General features: G+C 40.9%; 1 protein-coding gene and 1 long non-coding RNA gene across 4 annotated transcripts in view; one reads left to right on the forward strand and one right to left on the reverse strand.

The window, feature by feature from the left end:
• Window positions 1–20,191, reverse strand: part of WNT7B (Wnt family member 7B) — a 95,452-nt gene that overhangs the window by 30,716 nt on the left and 44,545 nt on the right. For both annotated transcript variants that reach the window (XM_071422298.1, XM_071422297.1), the window contains exon 2: window positions 12,612–12,838. In XM_071422298.1, the coding sequence (XP_071278399.1) occupies window positions 12,612–12,838 (227 nt within the window). The remainder of the gene's footprint in view (window positions 1–12,611; window positions 12,839–20,191) is intronic.
• LOC139587753 (uncharacterized) lies at window positions 3,318–18,587 on the forward strand. Of its 2 annotated transcripts, XR_011678474.1 has the most exons (4): window positions 3,318–8,131; window positions 10,067–10,793; window positions 12,098–12,879; window positions 13,512–18,587. It is a non-coding gene; the product is annotated as an uncharacterized lncRNA (long non-coding RNA). The 2 variants fall into 2 exon arrangements; XR_011678473.1 differs by having other exon boundaries at window positions 3,320–8,131; window positions 12,098–18,587.

Consider the following 20,191-nt stretch of genomic DNA (forward strand, 5'->3'; position numbering starts at 1 on the left):
ATTCCTCACTGAAATTAGTCATTGTTAGTTTCCAGAGGGTGAGATATGAAGTGACTTGCCCAAGATCACACAAAAAAGCACAGCTGGGAGCAGAGCACAAGTCCATTATCTCCTGGTCCACGCTTTCACCATAAATGATTGTTCTTACATTGAACTAGGAGACACAGGTATGTGAAAAAGGATAGGAAGGGAATAGTATTGAGTTTCTCAACCTGATTCCTTCCTCTCAGCTTAGATAAAGAAAATGAAAAATTATTTTATCCATTCCACGTGAATACTGCTTGAGTTAAAGAATATTCCAATGTTTTCACTCAGGAAATTTTCAGTTCATTTTCACTGGTGAAATTGTAACTAAAAGAGCAATCTAATTAATCATTCTTAGCAATATACTAAATTCTATTTACAGCATAATTTTAAAGACACCATAACAACAGAAAGCAGTAAAAGACCCACCAAAGCAAAGGACTGAGACACAATATTTTTTTTCTGCATAAGTTTTGTGAGGCTCATGAAACAGGATTGCCAGGAACCTAGTTATTACTTTGGAATTTTCTTTAAAGCAAGAAATAGAGTGGAAATTGACACCAGCTCATGTGCTACACATGATAATGTATTGATGGTTGAAAGAATCGTGGTATTTTGACAGATATGGCAGAAAATATATGCTTGTCAATTTGTGCTAATCCTGCTCTGAGTATGGAGGACCCAAATGCTTAAGAATGAGAAGCAGTCAGAGAATAAAACCCACCTGACTGTTTAGGAAAGTTTACCACCTTTATTAGGCCCTTAATGAAATACCCTCTCTGGTTCTGCCGGGGGTACTGGCATTAGCAAGTTTCCAAAATGTAGACATCAAGATTATCCTTCAAAAATGCACTGTCAGGTGCTCACCATTGATAGCCAGAGCTGCCTCAAAGCAGGAATGCACCAGTGCTCTGTGCTGGCCACCTTGGATTTTGGATCCTGTCATTGCCCTTCACCATTACTGATTTTTCCTGCTTCTGGCCCATCTCTTTTTCTTTCCCTCTCCCCTCACATGCATTTATAGGTCTGCTTCACTCTTTCCCACTTCCTCACGTCCCTAGCCAGAGAGTTGAAAGGCTTCCATTACACAGATTGAAAACACACTCCATATTAAGTGTAACAGGATAGTATGACCTGCAGGTCCATGTTTCAAACACATTCAATTTATATCACAACTGAGAATAAAGAGCAGGGGAAGCCACTTGGTGGGTTGCTGGAGGCTGTGGCTTCCATTTTTTTGTGGAACATGTCTCTGTCACTTGCTAAATAGGTGCACCATCTGGTGGTAATTTTGGACTCCCAATTCTTAAATTTCCAAAGAGCAGCGGTGGAGCTACACCTGTGGTTGCAGCATTTATTTTTGGTTATTGCCACTATTGTCTTAAAGTCCTCAGCTAAGACAACTTTTGCAGGTACTACTGGGGATTGAGTACTAAGAATTGGTAGGATTTTAAAAAGGGATCAAGTTTCCATGTCTGCCATGTGGGGAAGCAGGTAGGGCTTTATGAGAGGACCAAATGCTCCCCTGAGGAACAATATACATAGAGATGGAAAAATTTCAAACACAACTAGAATTTAGGTATTAAGAGAGTCTAAACTCCCAGGATAGGCAACAGGGACCATTGTGCAGTCAAATTAAGATGCAAATCACCCTCTGGAAGTGTTTCTCCCTGTTCTTTGACCATACAAGGAAAACAGCCTGACTAGTTTCCTATCTCAGACATCTCAAGCAAATGCCTGGAGCTGTGTGATGTGAAACTGGGCCAAAGAAAAGAAGTGAGGAAGGGGCTCCTCATTTTTCTGCCTTTGTTGTCTGAAACCCTTTAATTCAGCAGCAGAGAGAAACCACTTGAACCTCTTGTGCCATTCCCCTCAGGAACTGCGAGGTTGCACTGACGATATCTGATGGGACTTAAAATGGAGATCTCTTCTGAACAAGGTGGCTGGAGGCTGAATCAGACAGAATATCAGGTTCCACATTTTGGTGAAGAAATGAGTGAACTGTGAATAAAGCTGTAAAGCCTACAGCAGTTCCATGCATGTCTATTGAGCTCCCATCTAGAGAGAGCAGAGCCTTCTCCCAGTGCACCAGGGAGCTTCTGGGGTGAGAGCAAACCAAAAAGACACCTCAGTAATTCAAGCCCATTTAGCTAACAGCAGCTAAGTCTTAGGAGTCACCCTTCTCACACAATCCCAGAATAGGGATGTGAACTTCTTGAACCTCTGCAGTGGAGAGAGCATTGTAGATAGCAGCAAACTACACTTGTGGCTAAAAGCAGTCCCCTAGACCCACTCCAAGTGGATCTGGGATGGGCAGAAGGACCCATCCTCGGCTTGTTCTTGCATGCTGGCTTTTACTATGACTTTTGTATTCTGCAAACCACTTGTTCTGCCTTTAAAAAGAGGCTTTCAAAGCCTCTTTAATAGCACTTACAATGGAAGGTTTAAAGTTAAGCATGTATTGGGTAAAAAAAGCACTGCTGGAGTCAGTTCCCAGTTTGAATATTGAGAATGACTACCTTAGAATGCTTGATTCACTTTTTCAAGTCTCCAAATAACAGATTATAGAGTTCTCTTGCTTGCTTGCTTGATTTCTTTTTTCAATTTTCCTCTTCTATCAGTAACAATAATATTATTCTTCACAGTATGAACATCAGTAAGAAATAAACTACAGTCATGCACAATTTAATCCAATGCTAAAAGGTCAGGCATGATACGCACGAAGGAAATTTTGTCAATTAGAAAATGAGGTATTTGTCAGATGTAATATTTTGCAATACACCAGCCACTTTGTTAGGAAGAGAAATTGCTCGTGACTGGAGGCACGATGGCAAACTGCATGGATCAGCGGTCTAATCCTGAATGCTAAAATATTTGTTTGCAAACCAAAATGTGCAGATAACAAACTCAGTGTTTTTTGTAATGTTTGTACATGCCTCTCTCTGCATTTCAAGTTTTCAATTTAGAAACAGATCGTTTACCAAACAGAACCTATCCCTAAGAACAGAGGAGGAAAGGGAGGGATGCTGCTACACATGTAACTCTGAAGCCTAATGTTATGTTTAGCCTGTCCTGCTTGGTGTAGAGGTTGGGCTAGATGACCAAACCTATCATCTGTAATTCTAGGGAAGAGGTTTTGACAACACACTTAACCACAGTAGTAAAAGCTCAAGGAATCTCCAGAGTCATTGGAACCCTAAGTTATTAAGGCATCACACACCAGCAGGTACTGTCCTACACTCCCTGTCACCCTCCATAAAGAACTTCCCCTGCAGTGGCAAGGCTTGGCAGCACCTGCCTGTTTGCAAAGTTGCTCTGTACTTAAAAAGTCAAATGTTGTATGGTTGATTGTCATTTAACTAATTGGGGTTTAGCTGAATCCTTCTATGAAATTCAGCTTCACTTTCAAATTCTGCTCATAGCCAAAAGCCAGGAGACTTTTTAGTTCTGGTGAAACCAGTGGCAAAATTTCTACTGACAGCAATAGGACAAGGACTTGGCCTCTGTCCTTTTGGATGGAGCCCAGCCCCACTTTATTTGACTTTTAATGTCATTTGCCTTCCTGGCTTAAGCATGCATTGCATTCTAAGTCATTGACCAATAGGACTGGGATGCTGAAGTAACTAATGAGTCAGCATGCTATGGAACATTTATACTCAGCAATAAAAATATTAAAAAATGGCACTAAATGAACATTAATGCTCCTTGGAGGCACTTGGAAGTAAGGAAATGCCAAGCTTAAAGCTGTTATGCGAAGTCAGCCCTGTGTCCAAACTTTGGTACAGAATTCAACTAAACCATAGCCCAGAATTTGTACACAATCTTTTCCACAGGACCTCTGACTGACTCATCCCAAGGGAAACCAGAAAAGCAATATGGAAAATGTTACCCTGAATAGATACAGACAAAGCTAAAAGAGAAAAGGAGGATTTTTGTGCTGAGCAGGAAATGATCATCACAGACCCAAGGCCCCATCATGTGTTCCTGCCCCCTTTCCACTACACCCAAGCAGGATGATCAAATGCCAAAACTTATGAGTACCCACCCCTCTCCCCCAAAAAATGTTTATTTTCCATACTGACACTTAAATGGAGCAATTCCATACAATAAAAAGGTCCATTTAGTTCTGAACCATGGAAATGATGTGTTAAACCCCACTCCCATGTCAGTCCATTGGTTTTTCAGGAGATCTGAGGTTTAGGGTCACAGGAAGAAAATGTGTTGTTCTGTATGATGTTTCCTACCAAGCTGTGCAGTGTAATGGGCCCTTACATCCCAGAATACTCATGGAAGCATGTGAGAGCAGAGTTCAGGAGATCCAGAGACTTGAGTCTCCCAAGTTACAGTTCTTGGCATTAATTTACGTCAATGCATGGAACAAATTTAAAATTAAGTGCTCTGAAAACAAAAATGAAATTGCTCACACTCAGGTATGTGAGTGTATTTAAATTTGAAAATGTCTACAGAAAAGCACCTGTTCCAAGAAAATCTTCAGTTTTATATGAAACAGAATGAAACAAAAGCCCTTTCCTTAGAATGGAAATTCCAGATTTCATTCAGATCAGTAACCACCATTCCCCATCCAGCTGCAAGCCACACACAGTTCACCAAGTAATTGTATTACCATATTAGTGCTGTGTTTGGAATGAGGATATCTGCCTTTAAAGAAAGTCTGCTGCCAAATAGGTAAATATTTAAATGGCAACAACAACATTTTAATTTAGGAGGATTTATACTATTCTTCACACACAGGATCCTTGAGGGAAGAAGAAAATACAATTGAGCCATACTTGAACTACACAGTAAAACCTTACAAAAAGACAAGGAAGTGGAGAAGATAAATTGAGATATATAAACATCTGTCTGTTCATGGCTGGAAATTATTATATGCTGTAGACTATATATGCTTTTATTTTTTTAATAGGGAGACAAAGAAATATAGATTATAAAATTAGTGTGGCAAACTGACAGTTTTTCTAGTGAAGTGAAACAAAATTTATTTCAGCCAACTCAATTTACAAATGGTACTGTCCATTTATGTTTGTCTTTTATCCTATGATTTACAATGTATTTTGAAAACATTACTAAGGCCTCCCTGAATCATTTTGAGGTTTTGACATCTAAGAAATTTTTAAAACACAGAGAAATTATCACCCACAAATGTTCAAATTGATTCACCAAGCTGGGAATCCTCCATCCTGTCAAAATAGGATATTTCTTTAAAACAACAGTACTTTCTTAGAATAAAAAGATATTTTTCCTTTTTCTAAAAACATCCAAGTGACAGACATTAAGAGTCTGAACCTACCACTCCCACAATAACCTGTCTCCTCAGTTTAAAAAGTACAAATTCTTAGCACCTTAAGGGTTTCATAACCTTTATACTGCTTCTTCACAACCTCAGCTACCACCAGCTGGGAGGGTTTATTTTCTTATTCTGGTTTGGGTTACTGCCTTACCTTGTTACTTGTGATAGTGAAAAGCTTATCCAACATTCAACAGTAAGAAAGTATGAACGGTTTAACCAACTCCTCGGTTTCCCCCAAAGATGATAATGCAAACTGAAATGCCCTCTCACATACTTTGCCCTGTTATTGCTGCATTATCACCCCTTTTCCCCAGTGCTCAGCTTTCAGCTGAGATGAAGTGCACTGAGGAAACTGTTCTGCTAAGACAGGCTGCCTTCGAGGACTTTTCTCACTGCCTGTAGAGTAACTCAGCCCAGCACACAGGGCTTTGTGTGGAGCAGCTCAGCTCCAGCATGGCCTTTCTACCTTCCTACCTCTGTAAGGCAACTTGTGGGACAGTCCCTGACACACCAGAATCCTTCCAATAAAAGGAATATATAATACTATATAATAGCAGTAATATAGAGCTAATAAGTGAGAACGAATAGATTGCACCTCCTTAAAGATATTTTGGTTTCTCCTTCCAGCAACAACATGGCACTTGTGAAAATAAAAGTGCTGTTTGGGACATTTTGAGGGGAGGCTTTGCAGAGACTGTTTGCAGGGTGGTAAGTCTTTCTTGCAAAATGAACATGCAGAGGAATTCCACAGATTTTGAGGGTTTTATCTCTTTACTGCCTGTCTCTACCTGCCAGCCACTTACCCTTTTTTTTTCATTCAGGCTAATAATGAGAATACTCTCCCTCTCCAAATAACCAAGAAAAATACAACTTATTATGCACCACTGTGCTTCTATTAAGAGTTATGCTTGCTTAAGCCACAGATCATTAAATTTGCCATGGTATTCATAGATTAACTAAATCAAACAGGCAAATGCAATGACTCCACGTGGCATCTTGGGAAATGGACACCAGCAGTCACCCCAAGCTGGCTACATGAGCAATAAAGACAGAATTTGTTTTGGTCCTACATCACCTTCTGGAGCTGCACACATCCTCAGCACAGACTGCAGCCCATTGAATGCATCCTGTGCACCTCTCTCCTGGAATCCCAGACAGCCTGCTGCACTAGGAGCTGAAAGCTGATGCCATGCCCTGAGAAGCCACCCCTCACACTGGAAGGGTTTTACTACATCCTAGCACCAACAGAGAAATCCAGTTCAAATTACTGAAAACAGATTTATTTCTGCTCTGTTGCTTGAATGCTCAAAGAACATTGTTGTCTGGGCCTGTGCTATAAGACAACAACAAAAAACCCCAAATTTTTCCACTTTAGGTCCAAAAGCCACTGTGCAATTGAGGTTCCCATAGCTGACAAATGCCTAAACCAATCATAGCACCTACTGCTATGACAAAGATAATTACTGCCTTTCCGTCGGTGAAGTGTGTACCCTGCTCTGTATCATATTTAAAATAATCTAATTCCAACTCATTTTCCCCCTCCAAATTGTTTCCAGCTGTACAATTCCTCTTTTTCCCCCATATTGTTTTTATTGGATATAGTGCAAGTTCGTAAAGATAGATTTTCCCATAATAAATACGCAGATGTTAGAATAATAAACATACAGTCAACCTGATATATGAATATTACTAAGCCATAACAAACATATAACAAACAACATAAATCTATTTTAAAAAATTGAAAATGAGAACATAAAGTAGCAGAGAAAGAATTGGCAGGAGAAAATAAAGGCAAAAAGTGAGCTAGCAATGTACTTACTTTAGCAAACTGTCTGGATTCATTTATGGTTCCCTTTATTGACTTGCTGATAGCATTAAAGCACAGCTATGGTTGTAAAGCATTCCTAAGAATGCCGCCTATCTTCATGTGTCCCAAGTTTTCTGCTCACACTGAAAGCCAAGCTTCCCAAGTTGGCCAACTCATACCACACTAGACACTACTGTGCTAGATTAATCCATCTGCTTGGACCCAAATATCCATTTTTGGAGAATAATGAGCCTCTCTACTCCTCCCATTTTTGGTAGGAAGTTTTTATGAACATTTGGCATCCCGGTTAAACCATCATCGTAGCCCAGAATAAAAATGACTGGATTCATATGTGGAATCCAAATTTAATTTAGCCCATATATGGCCTGAACAAAGAATAATTTACTGGCTGACACCCCCTCAGCATGTATGATAAGATGCCAACTGCTCCTCCATGACTCCATCACTTAGATATCTTCCATGCCCGGTTCCCATGTCTTCTCAGGCCTGCAGCTGAAACATGAGATCAAGAGGGGACTGACAATGTTACCTGTTTCCAGTACAAAGAGAGCAAGAATCTCTGTTGCTTATGAGTATCTCTCCTTCAGAAGTTTTCCCCCTCCCTTTCCCAGTCTTCTGTTTGGAATTATCCATCCTCTTCCCTGTTTATGTGTGCACATGTACAAGTGCATGCTTGTAGAGAGCTGTGAAATTAACTTCATGTTCTGATTGTGTTTGCCAAAAGTCTCCTTCACCTGGGAGTTAATAAAATCCATGCACAGATTTTGTTTGTTGCTTAAACTGTGGGGTTTTTGTTTCTCCTATCCTTCCCCCTTTTTGCCTGGAGAGTGGATCAAAAGTTAAATGAATGGGAAGAGACAGGAAACTTCTTAAGGTGTTCTTCTCCTCAACCTCCCCTGGCAAGCAGAGCTGTAACTTCCCTTCAGAGGCATCCTTTCAACGCACCAGAAAACTACAGATCAAAACTAAGGGTAAGACATTACATTAAAAAAAAAAAAAAAAAAAAACAAACCAAAAAACAAACAAACAAACAAATCCCCAAACAAAAAAAAACCAACTTCAGAACTCCCTTAGTTTGGCCTACTTGTTAATATTTCCCTGTCAGGTGTCCAATTTAATGATTTTCCAAATCACTGCACCAGTGACACAGCCAAATATTGCTAAATCATTGCTCATTTTCCACATCATGAGTTTGACAAAGGAGACAGGTACAGATCACTTTGGATATCTTGACAGATATATGTTCCAAAACACCAGAACAGCTCAGTTTTGCCCTGGATTTAGCACTGGTAAGAGCTGCCTGTTCACAAGCACTTCAGTTTAAAGGATTCCAGTGGAAAGGGTCAATGCATAAATGATTAGCCAGAATAATCCACTGTCAAAGAACAACAGTAGGTTTCATTTCTGTTATTGATTCAGACTTCCTACTGCAGAGCCTGCACTGCTGACTTTTCTGGGGGGAGTTCTTTGCTTTCAATGCTATTAATGATCTGCAGCTTTCAGAGGCATGGAGGTGACAAATTGCTCTGCCCATCATTTGGGGGAATAGAGACCTAGTGCTGGAGCTCTTTTGTATCAATAACCTGACAGGACCAGAGGCTTTACTCTTCCAGATCAGGGTCCTTGCTTTCAAAATGTTAGAAGGGCAATTATCTTTCAACAGTGATTATCACTAATAACATTTGATGTATGATTATTTTTAATTAGAATAAAAATATTTAATTTTTAATTTTTGAATTCAATTGTTTAAGAGGCAATCTTTAAAGAGGCTTAAAGCAAGAAGAATGAGTGGAGAGTACAGAAGAGTATGTGAGAAGCTGGCCTGAAAACTAGGGATGAACGCAGGAAGGTGACAAATACAAAAATGTACAAGGACAGCATGAGTAAAGTAAGAGCAGGACTGACTTTCTTTGGGGGTGGCATGACTATGGAAGAGTTCCCAGCTATAAATATATCAAAATAAGCTATGCATACACAATGCTTGGCAAATTCATCCCATGCTACAGCCTTTGTTCATGCTAGTAATTTAGATTTCTCTGTCACTTTTATGTCTGGCTGTTATAAATCTTTCACACCAACATGAATGCCCCATGATTTCTACAACTGTTATTCCATCCTCTGGACTATTTCAATTGTTTTTAAATATAGATTCCATGTACTGTATTGGTGATGCAGCCCTCATTCACTGAAGTACCTCTGTGAATAAATAACTCCTCACTGATCCATCTTAGAGTTTATCTAATGAACTGAGGACTTCTCCTGGCACAGCAGGATCCCTAGAAATCACCAGGGGGGACATGTGTCCCTGTGTCATGTCTTCTGGCTTGGTGGTGGGTGGAAGACATGCACAGTTAGAACACAAAGGCACCCAAGAGGTGATGGTAGAAAGAGATGTACATCTGCTGGAGAAACTTCACGTTGGGTGAGTGTTTGCTTTGAGTTTTGAAGGAGGAATGTTGCATCAAAATGCAAGTTAGAATAACCATAAATCTGTACTTGTCAGTGTGGTGGTAGAGTCTTGGTCAGTGGCTAAAGAGTAGCTCCTCTCCTTCCCATGCAGCAAGAGTTTAATATGTTATCACTGCTTACTGTCCCTCCCTACCTGAGACCTGAATAACTCATCTTCAGTGTTCAGCTCCCCGAGGGGTTCTGGGACAAAGCTTTCCTTTGGGGTGAAGTGAAAAACATGCTTGTCTTTTTTTAGTTTCAGTCCTTTCTCCAGTGTGTTCAGGAAGAGCCAAATGGCTGGTTTAGTGTTTCTGTGTCAGACATGGGTCTGTTTTGTTACACATGTGAATATTTGTACTTTTAAGTAGTTGGGTTTTTTAATTCTTTGTCCATTTTTTACCTTTTTCCCCCCTTGCTAGTGTAATAGCACTACTTCCTAAACTCTATCCTTTTCCTAGGTACTGACCTCATCATCTCTGGGTGCTACCCCAGTAATAAAAGAAATAAAGACTTGTGGATTATGGGATCCTTTACAGACCTGCATGGAACTCATCTGGCTCGGCTGGAAGGGGTCATGTAAACCTTCTGCAACTGCTAGAGTCTGTGTGGTTTCACACCCAACAAATGTCAGAGCAGAACTCAGCTGCAACAGCCAAGTTTCATCTGTGTTTGGGTTAACCCATAAAAGAACCCACCAAATTCCACTTCAGTCATTTCAGACTTGCAAGGAACCACCCAGGTTCAGTGAACAGGTCAAGAATCTGGCAAACATTTTGGCAAATATGGCTTGAACAGTGGCTCAAGAAAGCCCTGTTTTTTTCCAACTTTGTATAGTCTGACCAGCCTGATAGCTGGTCCATCCTAATGACAAATAATTTCTGTTCCTTGTAGCTCTTCTACTTTGCACAGAAACATTGAGACTGAAAGCAAAACTACGACTTGTCCTCTTTAGGCATTTGAACTGCCCTCACTTGCAAAGTTTTGGAGGATGAAAGGAGTCTCTGGTGAAGAGGATTGCTACCCACGAGCACAGTGGTGAAGATGTTGAGGCAGCACAAGATCCTCAGCTTGAAGAGGAGAGCAGAAGTGGTGGAAGCCTTTTCACTGGAAAGCTTTGAGATGACACCCACTCTGGTACAACCCTCCAGTGTGGCCTTTCTCAAGCCATAAGGGATCTCACAGAAGGTAAGCCAACTCACTTATCTAAGGTCAGGGCATGCCTGCAAGCTTTGGCAGATGAAAACAGAGCATGAAGAAGCACAGAATGCTTGGCAGATGTATATTTTCTGACAGCAACATAATTCTGGTTACCAACCAAAATTAAACAAACATAATACCAGCCAAGGAGGACCAGACCATGCTTCTAATAGTCAAGACAAGTCACTAAATATTTTTCTGGCTCATTTAAATTTGAAGGTAGAAGTCAAAAGTTAGGTTAATCCCTGAATATGATGCCTTGAGAATGTAATGTAAAGCTCACAGAATATGACAGACCCTCTGCAAACATAAGTCAATTGCCCAATGCCAAAGGATTTATTCCCTTACAACACTTTACAGCTGAACCACTGTGTCCTTAATGCACCCAGACCTCAGCCAGACTCTCAGATTTGATGTTCTTTCAAAAAATATTCAGTTCCCTTGTTGACCCCAACATACTTCAGTTTTGGGCATTCGTTTCACAAGGGTGTCAGAAAAAAACCCTGACATCTTGACCACCACTAACAACCAAAGCACCATATGAGTCAACACCTTTTTGCACAGATGAAATTAAATGTTATGCCTTTTTTCATACAGTTTTAATGAGACCTTATGTCTGACCACACTCAGCTGTATTGGATATACACAAGACTCACCCAAACCATTGAATGTAAGAGGTATCACCCAAAGAAAAATGGGATACAAGAAGAATAGGGTACAACCCCACTGAGAAGCTGGATGGTATCACTTTGAGTGCCCTTGAGAGAGCCACACAGTACAACATGTTATCCCAACCCAGAGCAACAGACAGGAGAGTGGGCAGCCCTTGGGGGAGAGAGAAAAGGTCAGGAATAAGTTATGGATACCCTGCTGGATGATGAGGAAAATAGTGACCTCACTCCTGGAAAAAATTTACATAATCTCCCCTGTGAAATAATACCAGACATAGGGTAAATGAAAAGGCATTGATTTAACTTCTGCCAGCTAGCAGCTTGTCAGGCCAAGGCCATGTATTATTTTCTTTGACTATGTTTCCTGCCTCAAATCACTTGCAGTATTTTCTTTGCAGTATGATAGCAACACTAAAATGTATCATTGCCACTTATTGGAAGGCCAGTGTTGTATGCACAGTACTTCATCAATTATTTGGGACTCTTCCATTGCTTAAGCTTCTGGGAAGTCTGAACAAAGAATAATTTACTGGCTGACACCCCCTCAGCATGTATGATAAGATGCTAAATGCTCCTCCATGATTTACATATCTTTTATGCCCAGTTCCCATGTCTTTTCAGGCCTGCAGCTGAAGCATGAGATCAAGAGGGGACTGACAATGTTACCTGTTTCCAGTACAAAGAGAGCAAGAATCACTGTTGCTTATGAGTATCTCTCCTTCAGAAATTGTCCCCCTCCCTTTCCCAGTCTTCTGTTTGGAACTATCCATCCAGAAGGATTTTTCTGAGCTGCTTTTAGTTAATTTTTGATCGGCCATGATATTCACCACAGTTATCATGACAACGTGTAACAGGACAGCAGTTGGAAATACTCTTCATGGGCTGTGACCTTGGATGGCTGTGCAGGCACCGAGGCCATTGCTGGGCCTGAACTTGCACAGATATGAGTGACTTCATCTACAGATCACTGGAGACTCCATGTCTCTTGCCAGTGACTTTTCACTGAGTGGAAACACACAATTATTCTGGAAGCATTGCTGTTGAACTCCGAGGGTTATAAACCTTTGCGGGAAAGGTAAGAGAAAGCCATCCCAAACAAATCCCTACAGCACTGCAGGGACAGAGACACCCTTACCTACTCGAAGCTCTTGTCCAAAGACTGTTTTCTCTCCCAGAGCAGAGCAGTTCCACCTCCCGTACCGGAACTGGTACTGGCACTCATTGATTCCCATCTGTGCCCCTTCCCCGATCACGATGATGGCATCAGGGCGGCTCTGGCAGATCGCGCGCTGCCGAGGGGCCAGGCCTGGGATTTTGTTGCAGATTATATTAGCTCCTAAAGCCACCACGGATGACAAAGCTCTGAAGGAAAAAGCAGAAAGACACGTTATAACCGAATTGAGGTGAGCAGGTGCTCCTCTGTGGCTGGCGGGGTGCTGTGCAAAAGGGGAAGGGTCAGAGGTTGAGTTCCTGTAATTATGCCAACTTGGCACAGTGTCTCTGGTCTGGTATAGCAGCCTGGAAATCTTGCAGTAATTCCTGGTCTGGTTTGTGCCAGAAGAAACAAAGAAATTTAATTTTGGCACTTTTGTTTTCAGTCCTACACAGAGACGTCAGCTTGTGAGATGTGGAAAGAAAGACTTATTTAAAATTTAAATATAGTGATAAGCAATCATCCACAAATCTCTGAATGCAGGTTCAGAATTAGTGTTTTAGTTACTGCAGCCAGTTCATTCACCTCTCATTTGAAACTGTTAAGCACGATTTAGAAAATGACTTGACGCTACCAACACTCTTGCCCATTTTTATGCTCAGGGTATTGAATGATTAATGAAGTTCACCAGCATAACTGTGTTTTTAGATCTGGCAAACATCATGGAGCACATAGGAGTTATCCTTAATATGTGCCATCCAGGCTAGAAACATTTGCAGTTCTCATTATTCAAGTATATTTTCAGAATTCATTAGGAAGTTTGCATATAACTTGCACCTGCCATATGTTTTCACTTGAGCACATTTATTTTTCATTTTTCAGCTCACTTTTCAACATCTTCACAGGCTCATTTTTCAACATCTTTACAGCCTACATTTTAAATGGTAATATTTTGAAAAAATAGGACAAGATGGGTACATGTTTAGTGATGCTTCTGGTCACATCTACTGAGTACCCTCCATGCCTGTGGAGATGCTTCAGCTGGCTCTGGACAAACAGACTGCCCATGATCCTACTTCCCACCTTGAACACCAGCCTAGGCCTTTCATCTTGGTGTTAAAAATTTCCCACTGGAAATGCTCCCTTGGGGAAATGCTGACTAAACAAAATTGAAGAATTATAGAGGAATTTGTCAACTTCATCACAAGGTAACTGCAAGATTACATATATGCTGCATTTCAATGAAATCAGAGTGTTTCATTTTGCCATTTCAATAGAATACATTAAAGCCAGAGCAAGGAGGGTGAAATACTGCTATTCCTGTGGAATGGAAATTCCATGATGATCCACTCTGCCTTTAGTAGGTATTTTTGCACTTTTTCCAAAGTTAACAACCCATGAGAAATTCACCACTGGTGGGTTTTTGTTTATGGTGGCGGAGGGGGGTTATGGATACAGAAGTAAGGGATCACCCAGCATGTGCCTGCCCTGTTGTTCTGCCTATTAAACAGAAGTAAGAACAAAAGGTAGTTCCAGTCTGACCACTCCCAGTGCTGGAGCAGGAGTGCTCAGACCTGCAGCTTTAATTTGTGCTCCTCTGGATGCTGAGAAACAAAGCTGGAGCGTCAAATGGAACAAGAGTCCCTGAGATTCATGCAGGTTTTGAGCTAACGTTTTATTTCTGGCAAAAAGTATTTCTCCTCTTTCAAATTAAAAAGAAAAATAATAAATTTAAATAGTGATGTCTTTAGGACTTTCCAAGAGATGTGATAATCTTTAAAAAGTATTATGTTTGATACAGGGACAAGATTCTTTTTACAGTGGCTTATGACTTTTATGTTATGGCTTCAAAAGCTAATGAAAATCACAGAGGAAAGGATCAGCACTTTTTTTTCTTTCTTTTTAAATAACACACTTTCCATATTGAAAAATATAAGTTTTACTTTCTTTGAAAGGTTATGGATCCCTTCTCTCTCTGACTTCATCCACTTTCCACACGAAGTAGGATGGACATTCTGAAAATATTCATTAAAATACAAAGGGAAGCATTTTTCCTTAATAGATAATGTGTCAAATTCAGAAACACAGACTCTTTGATGACACTAAAATGCTGTGTCCCATTCTTGTCCCATCCCCTCCACCAGGCTTTGCCCAGTTCCCTGGGACAGACCAGATGCCCAGGCTTCCTGCAAGACCTTCCCACCTGGTAACCCATTTCCACTGCTGCTTCAGACACTGACCCTTCCAGGAAAATCTAGCCCTGAGCAAATCTGGGGCTGGCTCCTAAGAAAGAGACATGCACAAGGCATTCAAAATTCCATCTGATGCTTGGCATATGCACAAGACACACAGTTCTGGTCTTGTAGCTGCCGGATGGCCATCAAGTTACTGAGGCTATGCCACCAACTTGCTAGCAAAACTTACACCTAAAAAATTGTTTGTGTGTTATAGAAATACTTTTTTAAAAATTAAAAAAATTATAAAACTGTGTGATAACTTCCTGACATATTTTTTTTTTTTAGCTGCTGGGCTTCCACAGTTTCCACTAACTATTCTCAACTTGAGCAGCAAAAACCTTACGACTTTCAAAACAAAGGAAAGCAAGAATTGGCCACAGCCTCTAAACATATAATTTTCAGTTAAGTTGCTTCCTTCATACATGTCCCTGCTGTCTCATAATTAGGTTAAAGAATATATTCTTTGGGCTCCCATTGTTTTTTGGAGCAGACCTTGGTCAAAGTATTTTAACACAGTGGGTTAGTTTATTCATCCAGAAAATAAGCACGATCATACCTGCTTCAGAAGGTATTGTGAGGGTTTCATGTCATTATAATTATAATTATTGTGTGCTTGTGAAATGTATTATACCAATAAAACTGCAATTATTGGGGGTGGAAGGGGTCTTGGTTTTTCTATTACTTCCAGAAACTTCCCCCCCTCTCTGGCCTGAATTTACCAGCATATTCCCTCAGACTTGTTTAGCCTACTTTTAAATTGTTACACTGCCAAAAGAAATGCTGAATCATGAAACTGAGGTTTTGGAAAGCTTTATTTTTATTAAAGAAATGCACCCAACAGCATTTCAAGCTTCCTCTCCTCTATTTCTTGTGGCATCCCTCAGTTTGTGCATCCATCACACATTTGGGAGGGTTGTGATGTGCTCCTGCCCCTTGGCAGGTTGAAGGCTAAATTTTTTTTCTCCAATTTATAGCTGTCAAAAGGCAGATCCTCCACGCCACACTTTGGCATCCTCTTTCATCTAATCTTTCTCTGTGGTGCAAATTGCCTTGATTCTTATCACCAGAAACTCCTGAGTCTGGCATTTTGTTAAGATTTCTGGTGCAGTTTACAGTAATTGCAACCATCCTGCACCACAACAGTCTCCACACAGCTCAGACTGTTCTGCTGGGTCATCCACATAGGCTATTCCATTAAACATCATCCACATGGCTTATCCAGATAAACAGAGTGAGTGGAATAATGGCACATTTCCTAAGGAATCGGCACTAGCCCCTGGCATATGGAGAGCTTTGACATTTCTTCATGCCTATGCCTTTAATGCAAGGGAAACACCAGCACTGAAATTGAGCAATATCTATAAACAGAGTTATGCCCAAATTTAAACAACAACAACAACCCCTCCAAAAAAAAAAAACACAGGAAAAACCCAAACAACCCAACAAAACCAAACAAACAAAAAACCCACACAGAAACAAACAAAAAAACCCCATCAGATCTGGGCTTGGATAGGACCTTGCAGTTCAAACTTCCATCAAATTACACCTGATGAACAAGATTTTGGAGGGCTTGGTTTCTGCATAAGAATTCTGAAACATCATGGTTTTTATCATTTGAAAAAATAACTAGGACTGTGTCACAGCAAGCAGAAAAACACAGTGGTGGGAGACAAGTTTCAGCTTATTTTCTGAAATAATGCTTGCTTACTTATGCAAAGACAGATGAATCCTGTCACAAAAAGAGAAATTTCTCCTTCCAAGTGTATTTCCTGTTACAGTTGTATCTCCTCTCTAGGACCTAAGCAATTCCAGTTCCCCTTTTCACAAAGCTAAATGAAAATTATTAGATATTCTAAGCGAGTCATAAAAGTAAAGGTCTTTGAAATGCTTCAGAAATTAAGCACTAAGGCCACTTGAGTTTTAAGAACTGCTTGTTTGAAGAGAAATGTTCTCCTCACTCCTGGTTGGCTTGCTGGAGTCTCCATTTTATATTTGCAAAAGCAAGCATTCACCTAACTTGAGCATGAGTCATTTCATTGATTTCATATGTTATCGTGTCCTTGCAACTTCTGATTAATTTTACATATAAGAAGCTCATCATGTGAACTGCAGTTTACAGAGTCTTTGCAGGAGTGGAAAATATATAAAGTAAATCCTTATAATGGACAGCTGTACAAGCACATAAGAAGAAAATATTTAAATTTGATTCTTGCTAAAAGAATCTGAATTTTGATAAAATTATGAAACAGAACTGTCTACTTCTAGATGAAGAGTAGTAACTGACCAATCTTTGGAGTTATCCCCAAGCTCCTGCACAGGCACAGGTGAGTACTGAGATTTCTCCTGGGAGCTTAATATACCAGTCTGACAAATACATGACAAAAGATGTAAAATAAGAGATTAAACCAACAACACATTGCCTACAGATGAAACACTTAGTCAAGTTGATTTCAACCTTTTGGTTAAAAAAAACTAAACAGTTGCTTTAAAAATCTTCTGCCAATCTGTGCTCCCTGGGCAAATTACATTTTATTGGAGCTCAGGACTGGTGTCAAGAACTTGTTCTCCTCCAGCACCATCCCTCACTCGCATTCCTGACTGCACAACAGCACAGCACACACTTCCCACTGAGCCAGCCCTGCTGCAAGCCCTTGGATAGGCAACTGTAGGGTCACTGCAATCCCACCCCAGCTCTGCTTTCTGACATTCACCTGAAACTGCTGCTGGGCACAGGGTTTGCTGTCAGCAAGGAATGAAGGCATTTAGCCACACGAACCCCATTAACAGCAGAGGAGTTGTGCAGCTTTTTGGCACACTGTACAGAAAACTTACCCCACCATCTCTGACCAAAAAAAAAAAAAAAAATCCACACAGTGGGTTCTTTGTTAGCAGGAGCCACCGAGGTATTTTGTGGTGACATTGCGACACATCTGAAACCGTACACCACTACCAAATGGTTGACTTAATTAAGAATTCCTAAGTAAATATTTTGAGTGCGTATCAGTTGCAGAAATTGGCAGGAGTGTCCCGGGCTCTGAATGCCATATGCATTTGTTTAGGCTTTCAGTTTTGTTTTCTACCCTGGCTTTGGGAAGCTGATGCTGGGCACATGTGTGATTGAAGAGGAAATCCAGCAAGGCTGCGTGGCTCAGCCCTGTGCTGCTCTCCCCTCTGTTGGGGCTCCAGACCTGGGGCTGTCGGAACCCAGGACATTCCTCTGACCGCCCTGGAGGACTCGAAACCCTGGCAGGGGGCTCAGAGACCTTGGCATGGAGTCAAAGACACCTGCGTCTTCAATTTTAACCCATGGAAACAATTACCAACTTTGTGTGAAGGGTTACAAGCCACAAGGGTTTGAATAGAATGGTAGTGAATTTATCACAGGGTGAAAAAGTAGAATTTTGGGGGTTTTGAATGGGGGTTCAAGAGGCAAGATGGAGGAATCTGGGTGTGTCCTGTCCTTCTCCTTCTTCTTCTTGTCCTCCATCTTCTGCTGTGATGGTGACACTTCTGGATTGGTTTAGAGTAGAGACAGACTGTCTAACACAGATGATGGGTATTGGAAAATTACTGTAAATAAAGTACATGTAGTTCTTAGTATAAATAGATAATACCACCCCATGGTGGTCAGTGTGCCATGAACCAACATCCTGGACAAATCTCAGCAGGTCAGAGAAAGAATGTTATAGATAAGAAAAAATAAACAACCTTGAGAACAAGAGCCAAGGAATCCTGTCTTCTTCTTTGGTCTCGGGACTGGGAAAAAGAGACTTTCTAACACTTTGGGGTCATCTTGACACTAGAGACCTCATCAGGGGGCTGCACACAGACCTGTTCACTCCCACCAAATGAAAGGCAGAGATTTCTTTGAGGAGCTCCCCCAAAAAAGTGCCTGATATCCCATGCACTGTGCTTGCTGGCATGGCCAGGAGGAATGGGTGAGTTGAGGGATAGCTCACACAAGGGCAGAGCCTGCCTTGGGGTAAATGGGTGCTTGAGAGAGGAGTGGGGCCATGCCCCCCATCCCTCTGTGCCACAGTAATCAGGGAACACCAGCAAAGCCTTGGATCACACCCTCCCAGCTGGGATGGTTGCTGTGAATCATTAGGCTTCAGCAGAAGGAGGGCAGACATTGCCTGGGATGCCATTCACAGATCAGCACCAGCAACCAGCACCAGCCTCCTGCAAATTCCTGCTGTTCACTCAGCAAGAGAAATCTGATTTTGACACATATCTTATTTGCTGTATGACTGGTCCACTGCAATAATTTTTAATAATTCTTCAGTGAGGCAAGACTCGATACATAACAGCAGGGTATCTTAAAGACTGCTACATCTGTAGTTTACCTGTATTCAACTTTTTTACACCAACAAAAGACTCATGGAGAACAGAAATGCCTCACAGGCCTCATGTGTCCTATTGTAAAGGCCACATTAGCAAATTTACATTTCCATTTTCATTGGACATTTACTGTCCAATGAAATTTCTATGGCAAACCACTGTCTAATGGGGATTTTCTTTCTTGTCTCAAATCACTTTACTCTGGGGGCATCATGTTATATGGTGGAAAACACATCCTGTGGATATAAAAATTTATAAAAATAAAATTGGGTGTTAAAATATCTGAAGTGTGGCAAATAATTATTCCAAAGGAATTTGTGTTTCAATAAGTGTTTGGTTTGCTAAACCAGAGAAAACTTATAGGCCAGTGTTTGAAAGCTGCAGGAAGGTAGCAATTAAGCATTCTCCTGGGCAATTCATGGAAGGCTGGAATATTCCTGCTTTGGTCTTGTCAGGGATGAAGGTGGTGACTTACATGGTGCAATTGAACTTATCTGAATAAGCTTAATGAAAAATTGTGTTGATATAAAATTATTTGATTCCTTTTACAAGCAGAGCTTTATCAGATTTAGAAATCAAACTGAAACACTTTTGTCTCACACAGGTTTTTTTCTTTTGTCTCTATAAAGAGTGTTAGCAGGACCTACCAGTCCAGTTCTGCAAATATGCACATGCCTCACCTTGCAGAATACCAAGCAACATGGTGTTGTTACCTTCAGTAACAACAAAATCCATTCCTCAATGCCAAGATGCCCCTTAAGCACTCCCAGCTGGTGTTGATGTCTAGCACCATAATTTGCCTTCCATCCCATTTCTGGCTCCCTTTGGTACTAGAAAGAGCCACACTAATATCTGACAAGGAGTCACAGAGCTGTTTGCTGGGCAGCAACACACCAGTGTGGAGAGCAAAGTTACCCTGCAGAATAACCAGGCTGGGATATTGCAGTTCTGCTGGCATGGAATGCAACTTTGAGATACCAAAGT

The sequence above is a fragment of the Agelaius tricolor genome, unplaced genomic scaffold (assembly GCF_023055355.1).
Source record: "Agelaius tricolor isolate 1412-34295 unplaced genomic scaffold, bAgeTri1.0.p SCAF_3, whole genome shotgun sequence".
Lineage (NCBI taxonomy): Eukaryota > Metazoa > Chordata > Aves > Passeriformes > Icteridae > Agelaius > Agelaius tricolor.